The sequence below is a fragment of the Elaeis guineensis genome, chromosome 2 (assembly GCF_000442705.2).
Source record: "Elaeis guineensis isolate ETL-2024a chromosome 2, EG11, whole genome shotgun sequence".
NCBI classification, from domain to species: domain Eukaryota; kingdom Viridiplantae; phylum Streptophyta; class Magnoliopsida; order Arecales; family Arecaceae; genus Elaeis; species Elaeis guineensis.
The window spans coordinates 104,434,505-104,458,177 of record NC_025994.2 but is presented as its reverse complement, the minus strand read 5'-3'; the positions used below and the strand labels follow the sequence as shown (position 1 = coordinate 104,458,177).

Sequence of the window (23,673 nt, the reverse complement as noted above, 5' to 3'; positions counted from 1 at the left end):
TCCATCCGAGCTCCGATTCAGGTGATCTTGGTCTCGTTGGACTCCATTTTTCGCCGCGAACCTCGCTGTGGGCTCAATGTGGGCTGAATCTCGAGGCGTCAAATCCTAACAATCTCCACCTCGACTCGATATTCGGCCTCCTCCAAACTCCGAGAGCTTCTGGATCTCCTCGCCCCCATGCCCTGGGGCAATCGCCTGCTGATCATGGATGGGCAAACATGGGAGTCGAGCCAGGCTGCTCGATCCCATCTCCGTCGTATGCTGTGCTCCTCCTGACCTGAGACCTGCTCGGGGCATCATCCTGCGGCAATAGGAATCTTACCTTGCGACGTCGCCTCTCGTCCTCCCGAGTCTTCTGTCTCGTGCCCAATCCGCCTCCTGGAGCTCCACCTCGCTCTGGGCTCCACCTGGCTCCCGATGCTCCACCTCGCATTGGGCTCCCTGCCAGGTAATAATGTCCTCTGCTCCCCTTCTTCCCCTCCAGCACAATCCTATCGCCGCGTAGCACCCTCAGGATTCCTCCACCAGCTACCGTCCTGTAGCCTCTCGAATCCAGTCTACTAAGTGAGATAAGATTCCGCCTGAAATCGGGTATGTATCGGACCTCCCCCAATCTCCTCACTGCACCGTCATGTGTCCTCCAGCTGACCGTCCCAATGCCTCTGATCGCACAGCTCGATCCATCCGGCAGATATACAGTGCTCTCACTGTTCTCCAGGGAGTCAAACTGCTCCTCTCTGCAACACACATGATAGGGGCATGCAGAATCTAATATCCACTGCTGGGAAGAAGTAGATACCTCGTCAGATATCTCCAGGACATCTTCATCTGAATCGCTGCCGGCCGTCGCTACAGCAGCCACCGTCCGATTTTTCAGTTGAGGGCAATCTCTGGCTAGATGCCCCAACTTCTCACACCGGTAACACCTGGTTTTGCTCAAGTCCCTCCTGGACTTAGACCGCCCTAGTTGCGATCTCCTGTCGCTTCGTCTACCGCCTCCTGCTCCTCCAGAAGCCACCAAAGCTGAGCTATCGCCACCTGAGCTCGAAGCTGGGTTCTCCCTCCTGAGAACCTCGTTCTGGAGTATCGCCGCGGTGACCTCGTCCATCTTGATAGTGCTCTTCCCCACTAGAAGAGCAGTCACCAAGGACTCGTACGAAGAAGGAAGCGATGCCAGCAAAACCAGCGCCCTGGTCTTCTCCACAACGTTCTCGCCAACGCTGAGAAGGTCGGTGAGGATCTTCTGGAAGTGGCTCAAATGCTCCTGCACGCTCTGTCCCTCAGTCATCCGCAGTTGGTAAAACTGCCTCCAGAGGAAAAGAGTATTGGTGAGAGACTTCGCCATGTACAACTCCTCGAGCTTCGACCACAGCACCGTCGGGGAAGTCTCGCTCAGCACATGGATCACCACCTCATCCGCCAGGTACATACGGATGGTACTCACCGCCTGCATCTGTAGCCGTTTCCAATCCCGCACCTCCATGGTGGTCGGTTTCTCATCGCACAAGAGAGCTTCGATCAACCCCTGTTGGATGAGCACGTCCTTCACCCTTGCCTGCCACAAGGAGAAATTGCTCTTACCATCAAACTTGTTGATCTCCATCCTGATTGTTCCTGTTTTCTCCATCTTCAGTCTTGCTCACCACCACTGCAATCTGCGTCCTTGTACCGCCTTGCTCTGATACCACTTGTTGAGTGGATGTCTGGCCAGGACACCACCTCCCAAGATCCTTTCAGTACCACGCGATGCAGCAGGAAGAAAGAAGAAACAAAACAAAAGGAAAAACAATCAAAATACGTGGATCAGCCACAAAAGGGCTCGCCTCCACGGGGCATGCAAACTTCACTATGAAAAGAAAATTTTACAAGAGGAGACCTCACCCTCAACCCTTGTACACCCAATTCTCTCTCACATGAAGTTCCCCTCACAAAAGCTCTCTCTCTCTTGGAGACCCCCCTGAACCCCTGAAGAGCCTGGCGACCGCTGTCCAGGAGCCTCCTGCTCCTTCTCTCACAGCGCCTCACGCCTCTCTCTCTCCTCTCGGTTCGTACGGCGGCGAGAAACCGAAAAACCACCCTCTCTGTTACCTCACACGCTTTTTATAGGTTTAAACAGGCTTTAAACCTTGATTAGAGAAGGATTAGGAATCCTAAACAAAGCCAAAAATCTCTCCGGACCGTTGGATCAAGACCGGGAGCGTCCTCGACCCTTAGATCGCGCTCTGGTCCACGAAATAGGGCCGTGGACCGCGAGAAACGCGTGAGAAACGCCCACGCGGTCCACAGACCGCTCCGTGGACCACCCGGTCCACGGTGGACCGGGGATGGGCCAGCAGGCCGCTGGGTCGCGCGTCCCGCGCGGGCCTGGGCCTGGGACGCGCGTCCCGCGCGGGCCTGGGCCTGGGACGCGCGTCCCGCGCAGGCCTGGGTCGCGCGTCCCGCGCGGGCCTGGGTCCCGCGTCCCACGCGGGCCTGGGACGCGCGTCCCGCGCGCCGCCGCCTGCGGCCGCGCTGCTGCCGTCCGCCGCCGGTCGCCGGCGGTCCTCCGTCGCCTCGATTTTCGTGCCATCTTCGAAAGCTCGTATCTTCTCCATCCGAGCTCCGATTCAGGTGATCTTGGTCTCGTTGGACTCCATTTTTCGCCGCGAACCTCGCTGTGGGCTCAATGTGGGCTGAATCTCGAGGCGTCAAATCCTAACACTTCTGGGCCGAGATGTACCAAGGTTTCGGTCCATGTCTGAATCGCTCAGCCCATGGAGGCCGGGCCGAGATCCTCCAGTTTTTTTGTCGGGGATATTGGTCACCGGATTTAAGACCGCTTTATATTTCTCCCTTGCCCCCCGCTTATGTTCTCAAGGGCGCCATGGGAGAGGAGGAGGCCGCGAGGAGGGAGGCCGCGTTGGCTGCAACGCCACTCCTCCAACCCAATTTCAGATCTTCGAAGGTTACCCAGTCTCGCCTCGACAAGTTCCGGGTAGATTTCCCCTTTCTTGCTCTGGATAAGTTCCGATTTTTTTTTTTTTACTCTTTATTTTTTTCCTTTTCGATGCTGTTAATTTGAATGATGGCAATTCCTATTTTCATACCGATTCCATGAGAAAATTTTCCGCTTAGATTTGATTCAATATCATCAAAGATATGTGCTACATGGTTCTGGATGCGCGGAAACTAATATTAAGAAGTATCCAAGAAAAGGATATACCTGATAATTGAAGCTTGATTGGGAAACATGGCAATATCTTTTTCTGCTTCAGCTTTGTTGGAGAAAAGTGGAAATTCATCCAAGAAGTCTCTTCCTTTCTTTTTTTCTTTCGTTATTTCTTTGTTTGTTTGTTTCTATTTCTTTTCGTTTCTTTTCGTTTTCGGTTGCTATCAAGATGTTATTTGTCTACTTTTCCTAGATTACTTGTGGCATCCTCGAATGCTCATAAGGAACAGTTTGGGTATAACTTTCATAAGGTGATCTATAATGGGCAGTGTATATCCAATACCTCATTATAAAGATTCTTGGCCTAGATCCTCTCTTTGTATAAAGGTCAAGGTGAAAATTAAAGCAAAGAAAACCTTCTAGAGAGCATTAAGGTCGGAGTTATAAAGTCTGATATCATATATATTTCTTTGTGGTCCTGGCTTTGAACCGCAGAAGTTCCTGGGATATGTTCTTAATCTTTCATGATGTCCTGTTGATTTGTCGTGTTTCAGTAGAAACTTTGCAAAACTTCTAGATATATCATGATTTTTTTTTTAGAACAAAACTTTCTATTTTGTAATGAAATTAGGTCATGCTTTTGTAGACAATTAGATTGTCAAGTGTAAGATTATATCCAGCACTGCAAAATGATGTGAAGAAGGATTTTTTTTTTTTTTTTTAACAACTCTTTAGTATTTTTTATATGCTGCTGATAATTTTACTACTGCCAAAATTGTGCACTCAAAGATCCATGTATTGCAATGGTTCTCTAAACGATGTCTAATAGTATATGTGAAATTGTCTTTTCCTCCCTATTTTGAACTTTTCTGGATATTTTTTTCTTTATGTTTTCTGATACTTTTAATTATTTTTTGTTTGAAGTCATCGATATTGTATTGCTGAAATTGATATTCATTCAGCTAGTCAGAATATGAGTTAGATTCCTTGTTAGGAGCATGATTAGCTGCATCATCATCAACAATTTCAACTGAATCGCTCGATAACTTTCTTCCCTATGCATGTTCTTCTTGAAATTTGTCATCCTAGCCACCATTATAGCTGCACTCTTTGAAGATACAGGAAATTTTTGTTAGGAGTCTGTAGGTAGACTAGGTTAACTTAGGAATAGCTCTTTTAAGTCTTCTCGAGCTCTAAATAGCATGTGAGTGTGCTGGCTAAGAGTAAAGCTAAATAATAGTAAAGAATATTCTACTCATTGTGTTCTCATGTAGCATAATTTTGGTGATTTATTAGATTGAATGGCTGAAATTTACTGCAGTGTAGCTATTGAGCTTCATGAAGGCTGGACTTTTTTATTCAATGTTGGATTTTAGTGATATTTTATTTCTTGCAAGGGTCTTTGGGAGATTTAGGACTGATATCTCAAAGTTCCTCTCCAAAATCTAATGATTTAGAAGTCAGGGTTTGGTCAAAAGTAAACTGTAATTTAATCATGAATTTTTTCCCTAATTGCTGAATTTGTTTTCGCAACCTTGGGTTAACAGTATTTTAGTTATAATAGGAATTCTCTAGTTCAGACTTGTCAAAAAAAGTTCCCAGATTTGTATTATTATAGATCTATTTACACTTTTAAGAGAAGCACCGTCATCAAAATATTTGATTTTTGGAGATGATGAGTATTCCTTTGTGGTGGATTTCATGACTCTTCTTGTCTTCTCTTTTAACCCTCCTCTTGTGCTCTCTTATTTAACCTTGTCTTTAGCTCTTCTTTATCATAAAGGTTGTAATTTTTATTTTTGAATTGTGGATAAGTTCTATGGAAATAGCGTTTGAATTGTGGATAAGTTCTATGGAAATAGCGTCTCTGCACGTGTGGGTAATGTTGCCTATATTTGACCCTCCCCCAAACCTCGCAATTGCAAGAGCCTCGTATGGGGCATCCCTTTATAACTAGGGACAAGTTCTCAAAAGGGGGAGTTTGATGTGGCTTAGTTAGAAATTTATTAGATTGTGTGGACAAAACATGAATATGTAAGAGAGTGGAAAGGTTCTAGAAAGCAAACGTTCTCACTTGATCTTTGGAATTTGGCAAATTTAGGTTTCTAAGTTTTTTTTTTTTTTTTTTTTTTTAAATTTTATTTAGGATCAAGCTCTATAGCCATCAGCCAACTATTCATTGGGTAAAAATAGTATTCTAATCATGATAAAAGTTTTATACTTTAGAATCAAAATCGTTATTAAAAGTCTTCTAAACTTAGTTTTGTGGAGAATCCATGTAAGCTTTCAAGAATAGGCCATGATTACAAAGTTGGAAATTATGAGAAATAAACTTTTTGTGATGCATTCAACTATTTTTTCTCTTGCTTGTAACCCTCTTATTAATCCTTGATTTTTATCTTAATCTGGTCTTCCTTGCAAAGGTTCTTAAAATTTCAACTATTTGGTTTGGGCAAAGTCAGTTGTTTCAGCAATTATGGCAGTTTTGGGAGTTCAGGTTCAAATTTCAGTGTTTTGGTCCAGAAGCAATAAAGAAATAGAAAAACATAACAAGGAGAGAACAATATTCAGATATCATTTCAGAATATATTGTATGATTTTGAACCTTCAGTTGTTTTTGTATGTAGTTTGAATTGTTTGACACCTTTTACAAACTGTAAGAATAAAAATAAAACCTAGGAATTAGAAAGAAAATAAGAAAAAAATATCACAAATTACACCAATAGCTCAGACAAAATATTAAAGTGATAATATGCACTTGGGTGAGAATCTTCTACGCCAACAAGATATCATAGTTTGTGATACTTTGTGAATTTTACTGTTTTTTGTGATACTTTACAAGTTGCGAGCAAGGTTTACAAGATATTGCACAGTTTGACTAGATTTACAGAATAATAGCATATCTTAGAAAAAAAAGTGCAAACCAACACCTATTGCATGGAATTCTACTTAAAAATTGTAAATTTTGAGTTCAGTCTTGCAAAAAGGGCGTTTGAGAGGCTTAATATATAACACAAACAATTTCAAAATGAATGAAAAATAACTAGCCTCAAATTAAGATTCTTGCCTCAATTTAGACATTTTGGACCATGTATACAATAAATTTGGCCCTATAAGTCAGTTGTGGTTGAAATTACAGAACCAACACGAATTCCAATTTGCCTTTGGTTGATGTGAACATAGTTTAGTTTTATTTTTAGCATTATGGACAGACTTGAAACCATGTTCTGTCCAATGTTTCCTTTCTGTGCTCTATATGTTTCCCTATATAGTCGGATTCGAATTATCTGGCAGGGCTCTTGAATCTGCCATACATGTAGTTTATCACATTCTCATTATATTATTACAGCTCTCATTCTTGTTTGCTGTTATTTTTGCATCCTTCAGGAACTGCACAATAAACGATTGTTGTTAAAAGAAAAAACAAAGGATAAAGCAAAATCTAAAGGTACCTTCTGATCTCTAACCTTTTGTTATCATAATCAGTTCATTCATATTTTTTGTGATTTCTTCAGGGAATGCTGGTAGGAATGTGAAGATGTGCTTGGAGGAGGTTGACATTAAGGATGGTAAAGATGTATCTGCGTCTGGTGTCACTGAAGATTCAAATATTTCCAATTTAAAGGAAAATACGTGCTTGGTAAGTGCAACAAACTACTCTTTCCTTTTCTTAATAACAAACATTTAAAATCCATGGCACTTCTTAATTCTTGGGATCATCTTTGTGTAATTTCTTTGTAGCAATTTAGAGGATCAGTCTATGCTTAATCATGATAATTATGACACATCTGCTGGCTCTGGAATAAATTTTTGGCTGTGCATGAATGAATCAAACTTTTTTTTTTTTCAGATTGCAAAAAAGAAAACAAAGAAAAAAAAGATAAAAGGCATTCTTCTGTATATTCAGATATATAAATTAATCAGGGTTAGCTTACCAAAAAAATTAATATTATTGTTTCTTCCGCTATTTATTAATGAGACGAGGCTGTAGGATTTTGGGTAATTAGTTTTACTGATACTTCAGATCTTTATATTTGAATGGCAGGTGGCTTCAAGTCTATTTTTGTTCCTCAAAAAAAAAAAAATCCCAGTTGACTTATTGGAACTAACTGTGTTTTCTCATTTCATCAGGTAGAAAAAGCTAATCCAGACTCAAAGAAGAGACGGAAGTTACATTGGGGGTATTGTTGCTTTCCCATACCTTGTCCTTATATTTGTGACCTTGTTTTCAACATTTTTTGTTACATTTATGTTTGTCATGAATCCATGGTTGCATCCTTTGACAAGCATAGAAAAACTAAATACTTCACATGCTTCATACTGTCATTTACATTTTTGACTTTTAAAATAATACTATGCATCAACATGTCAGAATATCATTATATTTTCATGTTTAAGTTGAAGTTACATGTTCTTCATGAAGCATGCTGTAGATGGTTCTAATTTACTTAAGTTATATGAAAAATGTGTTTATGGCTTAGACCACAGTGATCTATTCTGAGAAAGTGAATACGTCAGATGCATTCTTGTTCCCTAAGGGAAAGTGGGGGCTTTATTTAATTTTTCCTGCTCCCACTATAAAGATATCTGATTAATCTAGTATGAAGTTGTTCATTAGATATCATGTATTTTACGCCTTGTGGTTGAACACCATTGTCATATGGTCCAAAACGTAGTATGTTTAGCTGCTAAGGGCTTGGTCAGTGGCATTGAGTAACTTCGAGACTTTCTTGCAGGCATCAAAATTCATGTCTATATGAATGATTGCTGTGCATCTACATTGGCTGCTGCACTAGTTGGACATGGAAAAGCATTACTTGATGAATGTTTAAGAGGAGAAAACAGCATACAAGAATTGTTGCTGAAGCAAGCATGATCAAAGTTGTAGATTAAAGTTCAATGTGGACTTGAATTACTGCCAAGAGTTAGGCCTTGTTAGTGTAGTTGGAATTAGTATTTATATGTCTTCATTGGTTCTTGTTAGCCATCCTAACTGCAAAATTCTTCTAATTAACTAGTCTTAGTTTCGTAGTGTCGACATTAACGGGTAGCATCATAATAAATTTTGGTGATGTTGAAGGCATCAACAGTTTGAACAACATTACAAGAAAAATTTTACACCATATATCTTGGTAAAATAGGTACGTTCTTAGGGTTGCGATGGCCTGGTCTATTGAAGGAATCGATTACTGATCTTCCACAAGAGATTTAATTTGTTGGAATTCAATGCATGGAAACTCCTATCAACCTAAACATGATTGTGGTGAAAGTTGTGAAAGTTAAAAGAATATCAATAGAACCACAAAGGGGAATAACTTGGTGATTTCTCATTCATGTTTTAACTTAATAATTACTACCACTCTTGTGCTCATGTGATGTATGTGAGAGAAAGCATGGATTGATGTGATCTATCTTTTAAAGGTATTTTCTATCATTTGTGTAACTTGATAGATACATTCCTGCTTTCGGCTGGTGGCACCTATCTTGTTTATCACCTTTTGACTGCGAGAAAATAACCATGATAAGTATGTATTTAAGGTGGGGAGTATCTTTAGAGATGTGAGTTGAGGAGAGGAGAGATGCATGGAATTGGTGGTCAGGTTACCACTCAAAGCATCTGCAACAGTTTCACTAAGAAACAGGTGTTCCATATGGTAGAATGTTATTAATCAGCTCTCAATGTCCCGAAACAACTCATAAATATGTCATGATTCATATCCCTTCGTATCAAGACATAATGTCATGATACATATCCTTCCCTATCTCAAATGTATATTGGGTTTGCTCACCTATTGACATCGGATGAAGCTTGTATTCAAACAAATTGGCACTTGGAAATTGGATTTACTATATTCAGTGTCAAAATTAAGTAATCTGCCATGGCACATACTGTTTGTAAACTTTTGTGGTTAGAGTTGCTCCTACAAAGATGAATTCTTTATTTAGGACCTTAGGTTCTCATGCAGATCAACTACCAGATGTTCAGAAAGGCTTTCAAGATGGCATAACTATGAAATTTTGTTCAGAACTTGTGTACTTTTATGAGGCCTTTGATTAGTTGTGTACTTTTGTAAGGCTGTTTACTAACTTGTGTTTTACTGATTTGTTTTCTTTCTGCTATGCACTCATGCAAATTGATTTTCTAGCCTGTATTTTATGGGATCCAAAACTTTAAAGGCTATGATCTCTAAGCTTGCAAGTTGGACAGCAATGATTTTTTCTCTAGTGAAGGACTGCTCCACATGGTGGTGGTTGAATTTGGGAGATGACTGATTCTTTTGACCCACTTGGTGTCCCATTTAAATGCATCAAAGTCCCATTGTTTGATAAAGAAGAAAAAAGAAGGGAAGGAGGAACGAGTTACCTTCCTACAAGCTTCTGTTGCACAGATTTGGGCTAATGATGGCCAAATGTGGAGTAGGAGGACAACAAGATTCCCTTTTGCCGATCCTTCTCTCCCATTGGAAACTTAGAAAAAAAAAATTAAAGAAAAATGCTACTGACCCATGCTTAATAGGTACCAGGCTGAACCAGCAAGTGCCAGTAAGTACTGCTTGACACCGGAGTGTCCTCAGCAAAAGATAGTAACATCCTCTGTTTTGGGTCAACTTTGACCTCAAAATTGAATCATTCTAGAAGTCCGTATAGTGTGGGCCATATATGGTTGGAAAGCTTTATGAGTCTAGTTTTCAATGCATCAAACCGTTCGTAATTTGGGGCTTTCTAGGAGTTACGAGTGTTTTACTAAAGCACAATCTTTCTATCCCACTTTGACTGCTATTACGAGTATTTCTTGGGAATTAAGTGTCTTTAATCATTTTCTTATATTTCCTAAGTGTGTTTAATGTCTTATTAATTTCTTTCTTGGGAACCTAAGGCTGAGGGATGTTCTGGTTTCTATAAATCCATGTAATTGCAGAACTTGAAAGTAGAATATTGAATACCAAAAATTAATCTGTTTTATTTTCAAGAAGTGGATTTCTTCTAGCTTCAACTCATTGGTGGAATTCTTTTGAGGATAAGCATCTTAGCTTCAACTCTTTGGTGGATTCCATTGAGGTCAAGCTTGCTTTATTGCCCATTTGGTGGATTTCTTGGGCGGGGGGGTGTCCTATCTTGGTTCACTTGTGCTATCTCCTGGTTCTTTGCTCATTTTTCGATGTCAGTTTGGTATCAGAGCTTTAGATTGATGGCTCCACGTCGTCGCAACCAGAACGCCAGAGAACCAGCTGAAAGAGATCTTCGTGATATCGAGATGGACGAATTAAGGAGACAAGTGCAGCAACTTCAGAATTGCCTGTAGCACATTAAAAATACAAACCATGCTGATCATGTTCTAGATGTAGGTGGTCCCGATGAAGAGGATGAAAATCTTTTTCATGATGCCCACGTTCAAGCCTCAAGTGGAGATGATTCCCGATGCCATCCAGCTGTAAGGAACCGAAATTCCCAGCAAGAACTCAACATCCGAATTGATATTCCAGAATTTGAAGGGAAAGTTCATTCGGAAGAATTCATCGATTGGATTCATTCTGTTGAATGTGTTTTTGATTACAAGGATGTTGCTGAACATCAGAAGGTGAAGTTAGTAGCTATTAAATTAAGAAAACATGCATCCATTTGGTGGGAACATTTGAAGAAACAGCGAGCTCGTGATGGTAAGAGCAGAATTGTTACTTGAGAGAAGACGAAGGAGTTGAAGAAGTTCTTACCTGAATATTACTGTCAAGATATCTTTCTCAAATTATACAATCTCAAACAAAAAGAGCTCTCTGTAGAAGATTACACAGCTGAGTTTGATAATCTTTCAATACTTTATGACCTTTATGAACCAGAAGAGCAAAAGATTGCTTGTTATCTTGGAGGATTTCGATCTGAAATCTGCAATATGGTTCAGTTACAGTCCTATTGGACATACAATGATATGTCCAAGCTTGCCTTCAAGGTGGAGAAGCAGCTCAAGGAAGCAAAAGGAAGTCAATCTCGACCATGGTTGAAAGTTGGAGCACCAAACCAAGGGAGCACTTCAATCGCCAAACCAATTTCAGCAAATAAGTCCAATACATCTCAGCTACCTGCAAGGAATGAATCAGCAGCCCCAACTCGTCAAGGTACTTCTCAGTCCAATGTTCGTAAATGTTACAAGTGCCAAGGAATTGGTCATATTGCTTTCGATTTTCCAAACCGAAGGGTAGTAACTCTTATTGGAGAAGGAGATGATGAAGGAAAAACTCTAGACCCTCCTATCTTTGATGAAGCTGAAGATGAGGAAGAAGACGTCCCATATGGTGATCAAGAAGAGTTGCTAGTCATTCAACGAAATTTGAATTCTGTTCATATGGAAAAGGATAATTGGCTTCCCAACAATATTTTTCATACTTGTTGCATCTCTCATGACAAGGTGTGTGATGTTATTATTGATGGTGGAAGTTGTGAGAATGTGGTGGCTACAAAAATGGTGGACAAGCTGAACCATAAAACTGTGGCTCATTCTTAACCATACAAGCTATCATGGCTATACAAAGGAAATGAGGTAAGGGTTGATAAAAAATGTCTTGTTCAATTGTCTATTGGAAAGAGGTATAAGGACGAGATATGGTGTGATGTGGTGCCTATAGATGCTTGCCATCTGCTCCTTGAACGTCCTTGGCAATATGACAGAAAAGTCATTCATGATGGCTTCAAAAATACATACTCTTTTGTAAAAGATGGAGTGAAGGTCATATTAGGACCTATAAAGTTGAATGATTCTTCTAAGCCTCCACAAGAGAAAGGAGGTAATTTACTCTCCAAATCTGAATTTTATAAAGTTTATAATGATGAAGAAGAGACCTATGCTATTATTGTCTTAGAAGAGAATGAAGAAAAGAAGAAAATTCCTGCTGATATGCAGCCATTGGAGAATTTCAGGATGTTGTACCGGAAGAATTGCCAATGGGACTGCCACCCATGAGAGAGATCCAACATTGCATTGATTTCATTCCTGGTGCTGCCCTTCCTAATGAGACAGCCTATAGAATGAACCCAAAGGAGCATGAGGAGCTTCAAAAGCAAGTAGATGAACTGATAGTGAAGGAATTTGTGAAGAAAAGTATGAGTCCATGTGCTGTTCCAGCCCTTCTTGTCCTAAAGAAAGATGGATTGTGGTGTATGTGCATTGATAGTAGGGCGGTAAACAAAATTACTGTCAGGTACCGCTTCCCTGTACTACATCTTGATGGTTTTCTTGATCAACTACATGGTGCTTGCATATTCTCCAAGATTGATCTTCGCAGCGGGTATCATCAAATCCGGATGAGGGCAGGTGATGAATGGAAGACCGCCTTCAAGACAAGAGATGGACTTTATGAGTGGATGGTAATGCCTTTTGGTCTTTCTAATGCTCCTAGTACTTTCATGCGTCTTATGAATCATGTCTTTAAACCTTTCATTGAAAAATTTGTTGTGTACTTTAATGATATTCTTGTATATAGTAAAAATACTGGGCAGCATCTTGATCACTTGCAGCAAGGCTGCAAATGGGTCGAGTTGATCCGTGACCTGATCCGATCCAATCCGGTTAGACCTGACCCAAACCCATTTAAAAGACCCATGGAGCCGAGTTGGGTTCAAAAATTGGATCGGTTTTCTTTTTCGGGTCGGGTCTGGATTTTTTGAATTTGGATCCGACCCGACCCAATCCGTGGAGACTTTTGGGTTAATTTGGATCTTAAGATACATGATCCGATCCGACCCGACCCGATCCGGATCCAAATATAGGATCCGAACCTAGTTAGCATGACTCACCCAAATAGGGATTTGGGCTTGGGTCAAAATTTTTCAAACCCTTCGATTTTCTCCATTCGATTTTCAAACTAAAAATGTCCAAAACTAAAAATTTTTCAAACTCTTCAATTTTTTTATTCTGATTGTTGTAACATCTATAACAATCCGAGGAGGAAAGACTAGATGAATTCCTGATAACTTAAATGAAGGACATCTCGATTACTTCTTCTAGCTTTTTGCTGGGCTTAGTTTTCTAAACTTTCTAGTTTATGTTTACCATGCCATGAGGTATAAAAGCAAGAGGATTTTTGAATTCTAATTTTGTTTTGTTGACTTTAAGAAATTTCAGAGCATGCTTTAATGTGCACAGACGTTGTGTCATTCACAATATATGCAGTCTTATTTTTAACCATGTACAAGTATTCCCCCTATATGATGTTTTAGATTGGGACAATTATATCATTTTATAAAATTCATATTTTTTTTTACTTTTCTTTTTTTATGTGGGCTTTTGAAATCTTGACTGTTCTCAAAAATCGTTTGTTTCCCTCTGTTATCCAATACAATTAATTATTAGAAGCTACAGTTGGAGGATTGGAGGAAAAAAAAAAAGAGGCCTTTCTGAATTGTCATCCACCATTAGTATTCACTGATGGTAGGTTTCAAATAAATTAAACCCGTGACCCAATCTGACCTGAACCAGATCCGAACTGGACTCACATTTCATGGATTGGGGCCGGGTTATATATGGATCCGATCCGATCTAAATGATCCAATGGGTCAATAAATTTGGCCATGGATCCGATCCGATTTTTTATCGAGATGGGTATAGGTCCAATATCAAGATCCGATCAAAAAATCGAGTCGGGTCTAAATCATTCAGGACCCGATCCAATCTGATCCATTTGCAAGCCTAGCAACAAGTCTTCAATATGCTAAGGGAGCAAAAGTTGTATGCTAATTTGAAGAAGTGTGAGTTTTTCACCGATAGCCTAATTTTCTTAGGCTATGTTGTATCAAGTGAAGGAATGAAAGTGGATCCCAGCAAGGTGGAAGCCATCATCAGCTGGCCAACACCGAAATCTATCCATGAAGTTCGAAGTTTCCATGATCTTGCTTCATTTTATCATCGCTTCATCAAGGGATTCAGCACTATCATCTTTCCAATCACCGAATGCATCCAAAGTAGCATATTCAAGTGGAGTGAAGATGCTTAAAAAAGCTTCGAGCTTATTAAAAAGAAAATGACCGAGGCACCTACACTAGTACTTCTAGATTTCAGCAAGGTGTTTGAAGTGGACTCTGATACTTCTAGTGTAGGCATTGGTGCTGTCCTTAGTTAAGAAGGAAGGCCAACTGCTTATTTCAGTGAGAAATTAAGCAACAGCCGGCGTAACTACTCATGACAAGGAGTTCTATGCTATTGTTAGAGCCTTGGATCATTGGAGTCATTATCTATTGCCAAAAGTGTTTATTCTCTTCTTAGATGATGAAGCATTAATATTTATCAATGGACAACATAAACTCAACAAGAGACATGCACATTGGGTGGAGTTTCTTCAAGCTTATACTTTTCACATCAAGCATAAATCGGAAAAACAAAATCAAGTGGCTGATGCTTTGAGCCATAGACATTCCTTGTTGTCCACTATGCAAGTAAGAGTCTTAGGCTTCGAAATGGTGAAGGAATTATATGAAGATGATCCATACTTTGGGCTGATATGGAAAGAGTGTTCTAAGGGACTATTCAAGCACTTCCTACTTCAAGATGGTTATCTTTTCAAGCAAAATCAGTTATGCATTTCTCAAGGTTCTTTGAGAATATCCATTATCAAAGAAGCTCATGGAGAAGGATTGGGTGGACACTTTGGAAGAGACAAGGCACTTGCTTTTGCTCAAAAAAACTTCTATTGGTCTCGAATGGAACGGGATGTGACATCTTACATAGAGCGATGTCGAACTTGTCATGTTGCCAAAGTTCACAATCAAAGCACAGGTTTATACACCCCACTGCCAGTTCCAACAGCACCATAGGAAGATGTGAGCTTAGATTTTGTGATGGGATTGAGCTTAGATTTTGTGATGGGATTGCCTAGAACTCAAAGGGGTAAGGATTCAATTATGGTGGTCGTTGATCGGTTCTCTAAAATGGCTCATTTTGTTCCATGTCACAACACTCTGGATGCTTCTCAAGTTGCTGATTTATACTTTAGAGATATTGTTAGGCTCCATGGAATTCTCAAGACTATAACTTCAGATCGTGATCTCAAGTTCATGAGTCACTTTTGACGTACTCTTTGGAGAAAGTTGGGAACTAATTTGCAATTTAATGCTTCTCATCACCTACATACTGATGGGCAAACAGAAGCTGTTAATAGAAGCTTGGGCAACCTTCTACGGAGCTTACTTGGGAAAAACATTCGCCAATGGGATTTGGTGTTACCACAATCTGAGTTTGCCTACAATCGTTCAGTCAGCCAAACAACGGGAACGAGTCCTTTTCAAATATTCTATGGACGTAACCCCATTAATCCATTAGACTTGGCTCTCCTTCCTACTTTCCATAATTTCAGTGGAGATGCTAAAACTCAAGCCCAGAATATCAAGAAGTTGCATGAATTTGTTCGGGATCGTATTGCTAAGCAAAATGAGAAGTACCAAAATCAAGCTAATAAGTTTTGAAAGCTTGCAGCTTTTAAGGAAGGAGATTTAGTTTGGATCCATCTATGAAAAGAGAGGTTTCCTAGGGGACGTCATGGAAAGCTCAAGCCACGAGCTGATGGACCTTTTAAGGTTCTTCAACGAATTGGAGAGAATGCTTATAAAATTGAACTACCGGGCGACTATGATGTTTCTGCAACTTTTAATGTAGCTGATCTTTCTCCCTATCATAGTGAGCATGAAGATGAAGATCTGGAATTAAAATTGGGTGCAGCGGAAGCGAATGACATCGGAGTATCCTCGGTAAAAGATAATGGAAAACAAAGTTTACTGTCTACAGTCCAAAAGACAGTAACATCCTCTATTTTGGATCAACTTTGATCTCAAAATTGAATCATTCTAGAAGTCCGTGTAGTGTGGGCCATATATGGTTGGAAAGCTTTATGAGTCTAGTTTCCAACACATCAAGTCTCGTAATTTGGGGCTTTCTAGGAGTTACGAGTGTTTTACTAAAGCATAGTCTTTCTATCCGAGTTTGACTGCTATTATGAGTATTTCTTGGGAATTAAATGTCTTTAATCATTTTCTTATATTTTTTAAGTGTGATTAATGTCCTATTAATTTCTTTCTTGGGAATCTAAGGCTAGAGGGATGTTTTAGTTTCTATAAATTCATATAATTACAGAACTTGAAAGCAGAATATTGAATACCAAAAATTAATCTGTTTTGTTCTTAAGAAGTGGATTTTTTCTTCTAGCTTCAGCTTATTGATGGAATTTCTTTGAGGATAAGCATCTTAGCTTTAACTTTTTGGTGGATTCCATTGAGGCCAAGCTTGCTCTTTTGCCTATTTGGTGGATTATTTGGGTGGGAGGTTGTCTTATTTTGGTTCAATTGTGCGACCTTTTGGTTTTCTGCTCATTTTTTGATGTCAGTTGATCAAGAAAACAAAGAATATCAGTTAAATACCACTATTGTCAACTACAAATATGAGCAGAGAATATCAAAGTAGTAGTATTTGAGTTTGTGATTGTGCCCATCATCCTTCCAATAAAGCAATAGTATTTTCATAACATCTCTAATCATGAATTTGGACCGCAACCAGGAGGAAAATCACGTACAGCATAAGTTCTTCTTTCTGTTCCACGAGAATGTATCCCAGTATCTTCTTCAATTACTCTTTCTTCCATCTTTAGCTTTAACTCATTCAGCTCTTTCATTGTGTCTTCATAACCTTTCTTCAAATCTTCATAACTTTCGTACAAATCTTTCATAATAGTCTTGACTTTATCCATCTATAGAAAATGAACATCTTTTATGATAATATTATAAATATCTTTTAAATATTTGATTTTTGTTGCGCACATCATTCTCAGTTTCTTTCTTTGTAGTACTTTCATGACCATCAATCACTAATCTTTCACTCGAATCTTCAAACTCAACTGTTGCTACAAAAATTGGTAATGATCTAATCTAGATTTTTCACATGTATATCTTGCTGGTGACAAATTTAATTTTTCAAATATCTTTTTGAGCATCAGTTTGAATCGTGCAACCACGGATATAGATATTTTATCCTCTATTGCACACACTTGTTGTTGTTGATAAAGAGGTCTCTTTGCTTCAATCTCTTAATTTTACTGAAAAACTACACTTGTTTTTCTTTTTTTTTTTGTTTTTATTTTCTCAAAAAACTCTCAAGCTTTAAAGCTCGAAGGCTCTCTGACTCTGTGGCTCATGGCTCTCTGACTCTGTGGCTCATGGCTCTCAGGCTTTCTGAGTTGCTGTAGAATCAATCCTATGCTTTGATAGTTGCTTTAGGATCGATCTTGCTCTGATACCACTTTGTTGAAAGGGCGATGGGCATAATCACAAACTCAAATACTATTGCTTTGGTAGAATATAATGCTCATAGAAAATACTTGGAGTGGGAGGGATTGAATAATACTCTTGTATTATAGAATCATAGATTACTCTACACTACTTAATTCATTACATAAGGTCCTATATATAGATACATGAAGATGACTCTTAGGTTACCCTCATGAATACAAAGTAACCCTTGATTTTCTAAATGACCCTTAGTTTTCTTAAGTTGACTCTTTGATTTAAGAGTTACATGACTCTTTGATTTTCATAACATATTAATGACTAGACTCTTGAACTTTTACTAATATTAATTACAAATTAACTTCCAACAAATATCTGTGGTTGCACAATTCAAACTGATGCTCAAGGAGGTATTTGAAAAATTGAATTTGTCACCAGCAAGGTATACATGTGAAAAATCTGGATCAGATCATTTACCAATTTTTGTAGCAACAGTTGAGTTTTGAAGATTCGAATGAAAGATTACTGATTGATGGTCATGAAAGTACTACAAAGAAAGAAGTTAAGAATGATGCCGCGCTACAAGCAATCAAATATTTGAAAGGTATTTATAATATTATCTTTAAAGATGTTCATTTTTTAGAGATGGATAAAGTCAAAACTATTATGAAAGATTTGTATGAAAGTTATGAAGATTTGAAAAAAATTATGAAGACGTAATGAAAGAGCTGAATGAGTTAAAGCTGAAGATGGAAGAAAGAGTGATTGAAGAAGATACTCGGACACATTTTTGTGGAACAAAAAAAGAGATTATGCTGTACGTGATTTTCCTCCTGGTTGCGGTCCAAATTCGTGATTAGAGATGTTATGAAAATTACAAATTAAGGGAGAGTATTGGAAGTTAATTTGTAATTAATATTAGTGAAAGTTCAAGAGTCTGATCATTAATATGTTATTGGAAATCAAAGAGTCATGTAATTCTTAAATCAAAGAGTCAACTTAGGAAAACTAAAGATCATTTATAAAATCGAGGGTTACTTTGTATTCATGAGGGTAGCTTGAGAGTCACCTTCATATATCTATATATAGGACCTTATGTAATGAGTCTAGTAGTGTGGAGTAATCTATGATTCTATAATACAAGAGTATTATCCAATCCTCTTTTCACTTCAAGTATTTTCTATGAGCATCATATTCTATCAAAGCAGTAGTATTTGAGTTTGTGATTGTATCCATCACCCTTCTCAAAATCAATCACCTTGTTCAAGCTCAAATCCACCAAGAACAAGCGCAAGCTCTCAAGTTGATGCAGCCATGGACTCAAATTCTCCACCAAGGAAGGTGCGTTCTTTAAGAGATATTTATGATTCATGTGATGTTGCCTTCTTTGGATGTGAACCTCAGGCTTACGAAGAAGCCGCCAAAATTGATGCTTGGAGAAAAGCCATGGATGACGAAATAGCAACCATTGAGAAGAATATGATATGGGAGCTTGTAGAGTTACCAAAAGACAAAGAAGTCATTAGCTTAAAATGGGTTTATAAAAGCATAAAGCAAGATTAGTGGCCAAGGGTTATTCTCAACTATCGGGAGTCGACTTCAATGAGACATTTGCACAGTTCTTGCACTCTCAGCCTTAATGGTGTTGAATGTGTATCAACTTGATGTAAAATTAGCATTTCTTAATGGAGAGCTTGAAGAAGAAATATATATAGAGCAACCTAAAGGATATGAAGTCAGGCATGGAAAGCAAAGTGTATCACTTGAGAAAAGCTTTGTATGGACTGAAACAAGCACCGAGAGCTTGGAATAGCAAAATTGATGGTTACTTTTAAAAGAATGATTTTCAAAGAAGCTCAAGTGAGCCCTCACTCTATGTGAAGAAGCAAGGTACTCAAAATTTTCTTATCGTTTGTTTATATGTTGATGATCTTATCTACATGGGCACTAACTTGAAGATGGTGAAGGAATTCAAGTATAATATGATGAAAGAATTTGAGATGACTGATTTAGGACTCATGAAGTATTTTTTTGGAATTCAAGTGAAGCAATCCAAAAGAAAAATTTTCTTGTCTCAAGAAAAGTACCTAGAAGATATTTTGAAGTTCCAAATGGATAAGTGCAAAACAGCTTCAACACCTATGACTGTAAATGAAAAGCTACAACAAGATGATGGAGCAAAGAAAGCCGATGCTACAGAATTTCGAAGCTTAGTTGGATCCTTGATCTATCTTACCAATACAAGGATATCATGTACTCGGTGAGCTATGTATCAAGATTCATGAGCAATCCAAGCAAGTTACATCTAGTTGCAATAAAAAGAATTTTAAAGTATTTACAAGGCACAAAGAAGCAAGGAATTAGGTATCTCAAAGAAGAAAATAATTCCTTGATTGATTTTTTTAGCTTATGCTGTACGTGATTTTCCTCCTGGTTGCGGCCCAAATTCGTGATTAGAGATGTTATGAAAATTACAAATTAAGGAGTGTTGGAAGTTAATTTGTAATTAATATTAGTGAAAGTTCCAGGATCTAGTCATTAATATGTCATGTAACCCTTAAATCAAAGAGTCATGTAACTCTTAAATCAAAGAGTCAATTTAGGAAAACTAAGGATCATGTAGAAAATCAAGGATTACTTTGTATTCATGAGGGTAGCCTAAGAGTTACCTTCATGTATCTATATAGGACCTTATGTAATGAGTCAAGTAGTGTGGAGTAATCTATGATTTTATAATATAAGAGTATTATCCAATTCTCTTCCTACTCCAAGTATTTTCTATGAGCATCCTCCTCCCACTCCAAGTATTTTCTATGAGCATCATATTCTATCAAAACAGTAGTATTTGAGTTTGTGATTATGCCCATCACCCTTTCAACAAAGTAGTATCAGAGCAAGATTGATCCTAAAGCAACTATCAAAGTATAGGATTGATTCTACAGCAACTCAGACAGCCTGAGAGCCATAGAGCCACAGAGCAAGAGAGCCTCAAAGCTTCAGAGCCAGAAAGCCTCAAAGCTTCAGAGCCAAAGAGCTCGAGAGTTTTTTGAGAAAGTAAAAAAAAAAAAAAGAAAAACAAGTGCAGTTTTTTCAGTAAAATTAAGAGGTTGAAGCAAAGAGACCTCTTTATCAACAACAACAAGTGTGCAATGGAGGGTAAAATGTCTATATCTGTGGTTGCACCATTCAAACTGATGCTCAAGGAGGTACTTGAAAAATTGAATTTATCACCAGTAATGTATACATGTGAAAAATTTGGACTAGATCATTTACCAAATTTTATAGTAACAGTTGAGTTTGAAGATTCGAGTGAAAGATTAGTGATCGATGGTCATGAAAGTACTACAAAGAAAGAAGCTAAGAATGATGTTGCGTTACAAGCAATCAAATATTTGAAAGGTATTTATAATATTATCATAAAAAATGTTCATTTTCTAGAGATGGATGAAGTCAAGACTATTATGAAAGATTTGTATGAAAGTTATGAAGATTTAAAAAAAGATTATGAAGATGCAACGAAAGAGCTGAATGAGTTAAAACTGAAGATGGAAGAAAGAGTAATTAAAGAAGATACTGAGACACATTCTCGTGGAATAAAAAGAAGAGCTTATGCTGTATGTGATTTTCTTCCTGATTGCGGTCCAAATTCGTGATTAGAGATGTTATGAAAATTACAAATTAAGAGGGAGTATTGGAAGTTAATTTGTAATTAATGTTAGTGAAAGTTCAAGAGTCTAATCATTAGTATGTTATGAAAATCAAAGAGTCATGTAACTCTTAAATCAAAGAGTCAACTTAGGAAAACTAAGGATCATTTAAAAAATCAATGATTACTTTGTATTCAAGAGGGTAGCCTAGGAGTCACCTTCATGTATCTATATATAGGATCTTATGTAATGAGTCTAGTAGTGTGGAGTAATCTATGATTCTATAATACAAGAGTATTATCCAATCCTTCTTCCACTCCAAGTATTTTATATGGGCATCATATTTTATCAAAGCAGTAGTATTTGAGTTTATGATTATGCCCATCACCCTTCCAACAAAGAACGCATCGGAAAATGAGCAGAGAATATTGGTAGTTGACAATAGTGGTATTTAACTGGTTCTGCACACTTTGACCAGGAACCAAGTAAACGGCCGCAGTGTGGGTACCAGTTCCTCGCCTGGTCAGTAGATTACACACCTTACTGCCTGGTTCAGGCTGTTATCAGAAATGCTGGTATTAGTGTTTAAATTAGTTAGGCTGCTCCATCTTTGAGTGCCAAAATTTTGTGGCTCATGTTTTATATAATCAGGATCTGTATTTTGATGGTAAATGCTCACACATTTCTTTGTCATTTGCAGGCTTGACACAAAGGAAAGATGGGAAAGGAAAGCAAACATGTAGATTGTTGAGAATTAACATGCCAACTCAAGTAGCATAATTGATACTGTAAATAACTTTTTTTTATAAAAAAATCAGCCAAAAGTTTGTACTTTAAACCTTTGTAATGGATCCAAATTGGAATTATTTTTAAGAGAAATAATTGATCTTGAAGCTATGTCTCAATTAAGTATGATGATTTTGCTCTTATCAGTTGGTGATTTTGTCATGTGCATTATATATTCATTTCAGGAGAATTTTTGAAAGTTGGAACTGATTTTGCTTGTTGACAGGCTTGTCAATGCCATCAAATGCAAGTGATGAAACCAGAAACAACTCCACCATGTAGGTTTATATTTGTTGCGAGACATCATGGTAATTTTATTTTTTTGACAAAATATATTGCATTTTTGTTAAATCTTCTAAGCATGAGAAACCTTACTAGCCCTGGTACAAAATCATATCAGTGCTTTTTATTTCTATCTGGATCTCTCTGTTTTTCTTAAGAAAAATTACATTTCTGGCTCACAACTCGGTCGTAGTCTCCTAGACAAACTATGTGATGGACAATAAGTCCCACATCATGCCATCTGTGTATATTACGTTACTGATTCTCAGTCACTTGAAGTTGAGCAATACTTGAACGAGTAATAAGGTTGGTAATTAGCTACATCACATTCATCCAAGAGCATGGTAATTTGTTCGGCTACTCAAAGTTTATTAACAGTCAGATGTTTGTAGTTCCATTCAACAAAGTTGACAATCAAGTTTTCTTACTATTTGATCAAAAAATTTGACACCTGTTAAGTTGGATATTTGTTGTACCCTTTAGATGATGCTAGATTCAGCTCAGTTTCCTGCTGCTGTTTGTTTGGGTCAGATGCTCCATAACTCTGAAGCGAAAATGCGATTCTGAAATTAATATGTTTGAATGTAGAAAGAGGCAGATCTAGTTATCTTTCTGGTTTGTGTGTCTCTTTGCTGTTTATGACAACAACATAAACAATGAGTTGGCATTATGCGATCCCATGATAACATGATGCTACTCTTGACCACTTGGAAGGATGGGGTTCACCATGGTCTGTACGTGGAGTCAATGGGCGGTGTTTGGGTTCATAGCCAACTCAGAAAACCCACATGAGAGATCCTTATGGATTTCTGAGTGAGATCCATGGTCATTTCAGTCAGGTGATTGCTCGATGGACCTTAGGTGTCACACCTTTTTCCCTTAAACATGATAACCAGTTTTCTAACATAGGCACTACGTGGATTAATGCAGACTAAATTTCATCTAACTTCAAGAGGTTTTGTAGCATTTGCAAAAGATCATTATAGAAATTTATAATGTTGTATGGTATCTGCTGCTTTCAAGCCGCACCTTTACCAACAAATATTAATCCGGGCTATTTAATATACCATTAATCTTTGATATCTGCTGGTTGAAGATCCCGGGCCTAGTACTATTCTTGTCCAAGCACGCTCTATGGCGGAGTTTTAAGATGATTGGGGGAAATTCTTTGTGCACTATGGGCAGTGTAGAAAATTCGATGTGGAGTGTACCGTTTTATCGATGGGTCTACGTAGTCACCACTTTTTAATATATATTTAATGTCTGTAGTTTTACTTTTTTATTTAAAATTTTGAATGATGAAATGTCTCCGTTCTTTGAAAAAATTATGACATCCTGCATTCAGAAAATCATAATTTTTATTCACAGAATGTCATAATATACATATGATATCATAATTTTTTTCAAAGAACAGAATATTTTCGTCATTCAAAATTTTTAAATGAAAAAGTAAAGCTGTAAGCATTAAATGTATTTTGAAAAGTCATAGGACAAAAATATTTCTTTTATATTATGACATCTTAGATCATATTATGATATTTTAGATAATATTAT

The 23,673-nt window shown here is 38.0% G+C and overlaps 1 protein-coding gene across 7 annotated transcripts; it reads left to right on the top strand.

The window, feature by feature from the left end:
• Nucleotides 1–2,815: 2,815 nt before the first annotated feature.
• LOC105045435 (transposon Ty3-I Gag-Pol polyprotein) lies at nt 2,816–22,440 on the top strand. 7 transcript variants are annotated; one of them, XR_012138984.1, is made up of 6 exons: nt 2,816–2,974; nt 6,536–6,596; nt 6,664–6,788; nt 7,280–7,329; nt 10,326–12,505; nt 21,752–21,978. XR_012138984.1 is itself a non-coding variant. In XM_073252494.1 (6 exons), the coding sequence occupies exons 1-5, from the start codon at nt 2,864–2,866 to the stop codon at nt 21,792–21,794; spliced, it is 390 nt and encodes a 129-aa protein (XP_073108595.1). In that variant the 5' UTR covers nt 2,816–2,863; the 3' UTR covers nt 21,795–21,822; nt 22,023–22,440. The 7 variants fall into 7 exon arrangements, 5 of the variants coding, with proteins under 5 accessions (XP_073108595.1, XP_010922030.1, XP_010922024.1 ...); XR_012138983.1 differs by lacking the exon at nt 10,326–12,505 and adding an exon at nt 7,885–8,032; XM_073252494.1 differs by lacking the exon at nt 10,326–12,505 and adding an exon at nt 22,023–22,440 and having other exon boundaries at nt 21,752–21,822.
• Nucleotides 22,441–23,673: the final 1,233 nt, after the last annotated feature.

Bases quoted from the DNA above. Each gene is read 5' to 3' on its own strand.
- LOC105045435 (XM_073252493.1), top strand. From the start codon at position 12,083: ATGGGACTGCCACCCATGAGAGAGATCCAACATTGCATTGATTTCATT.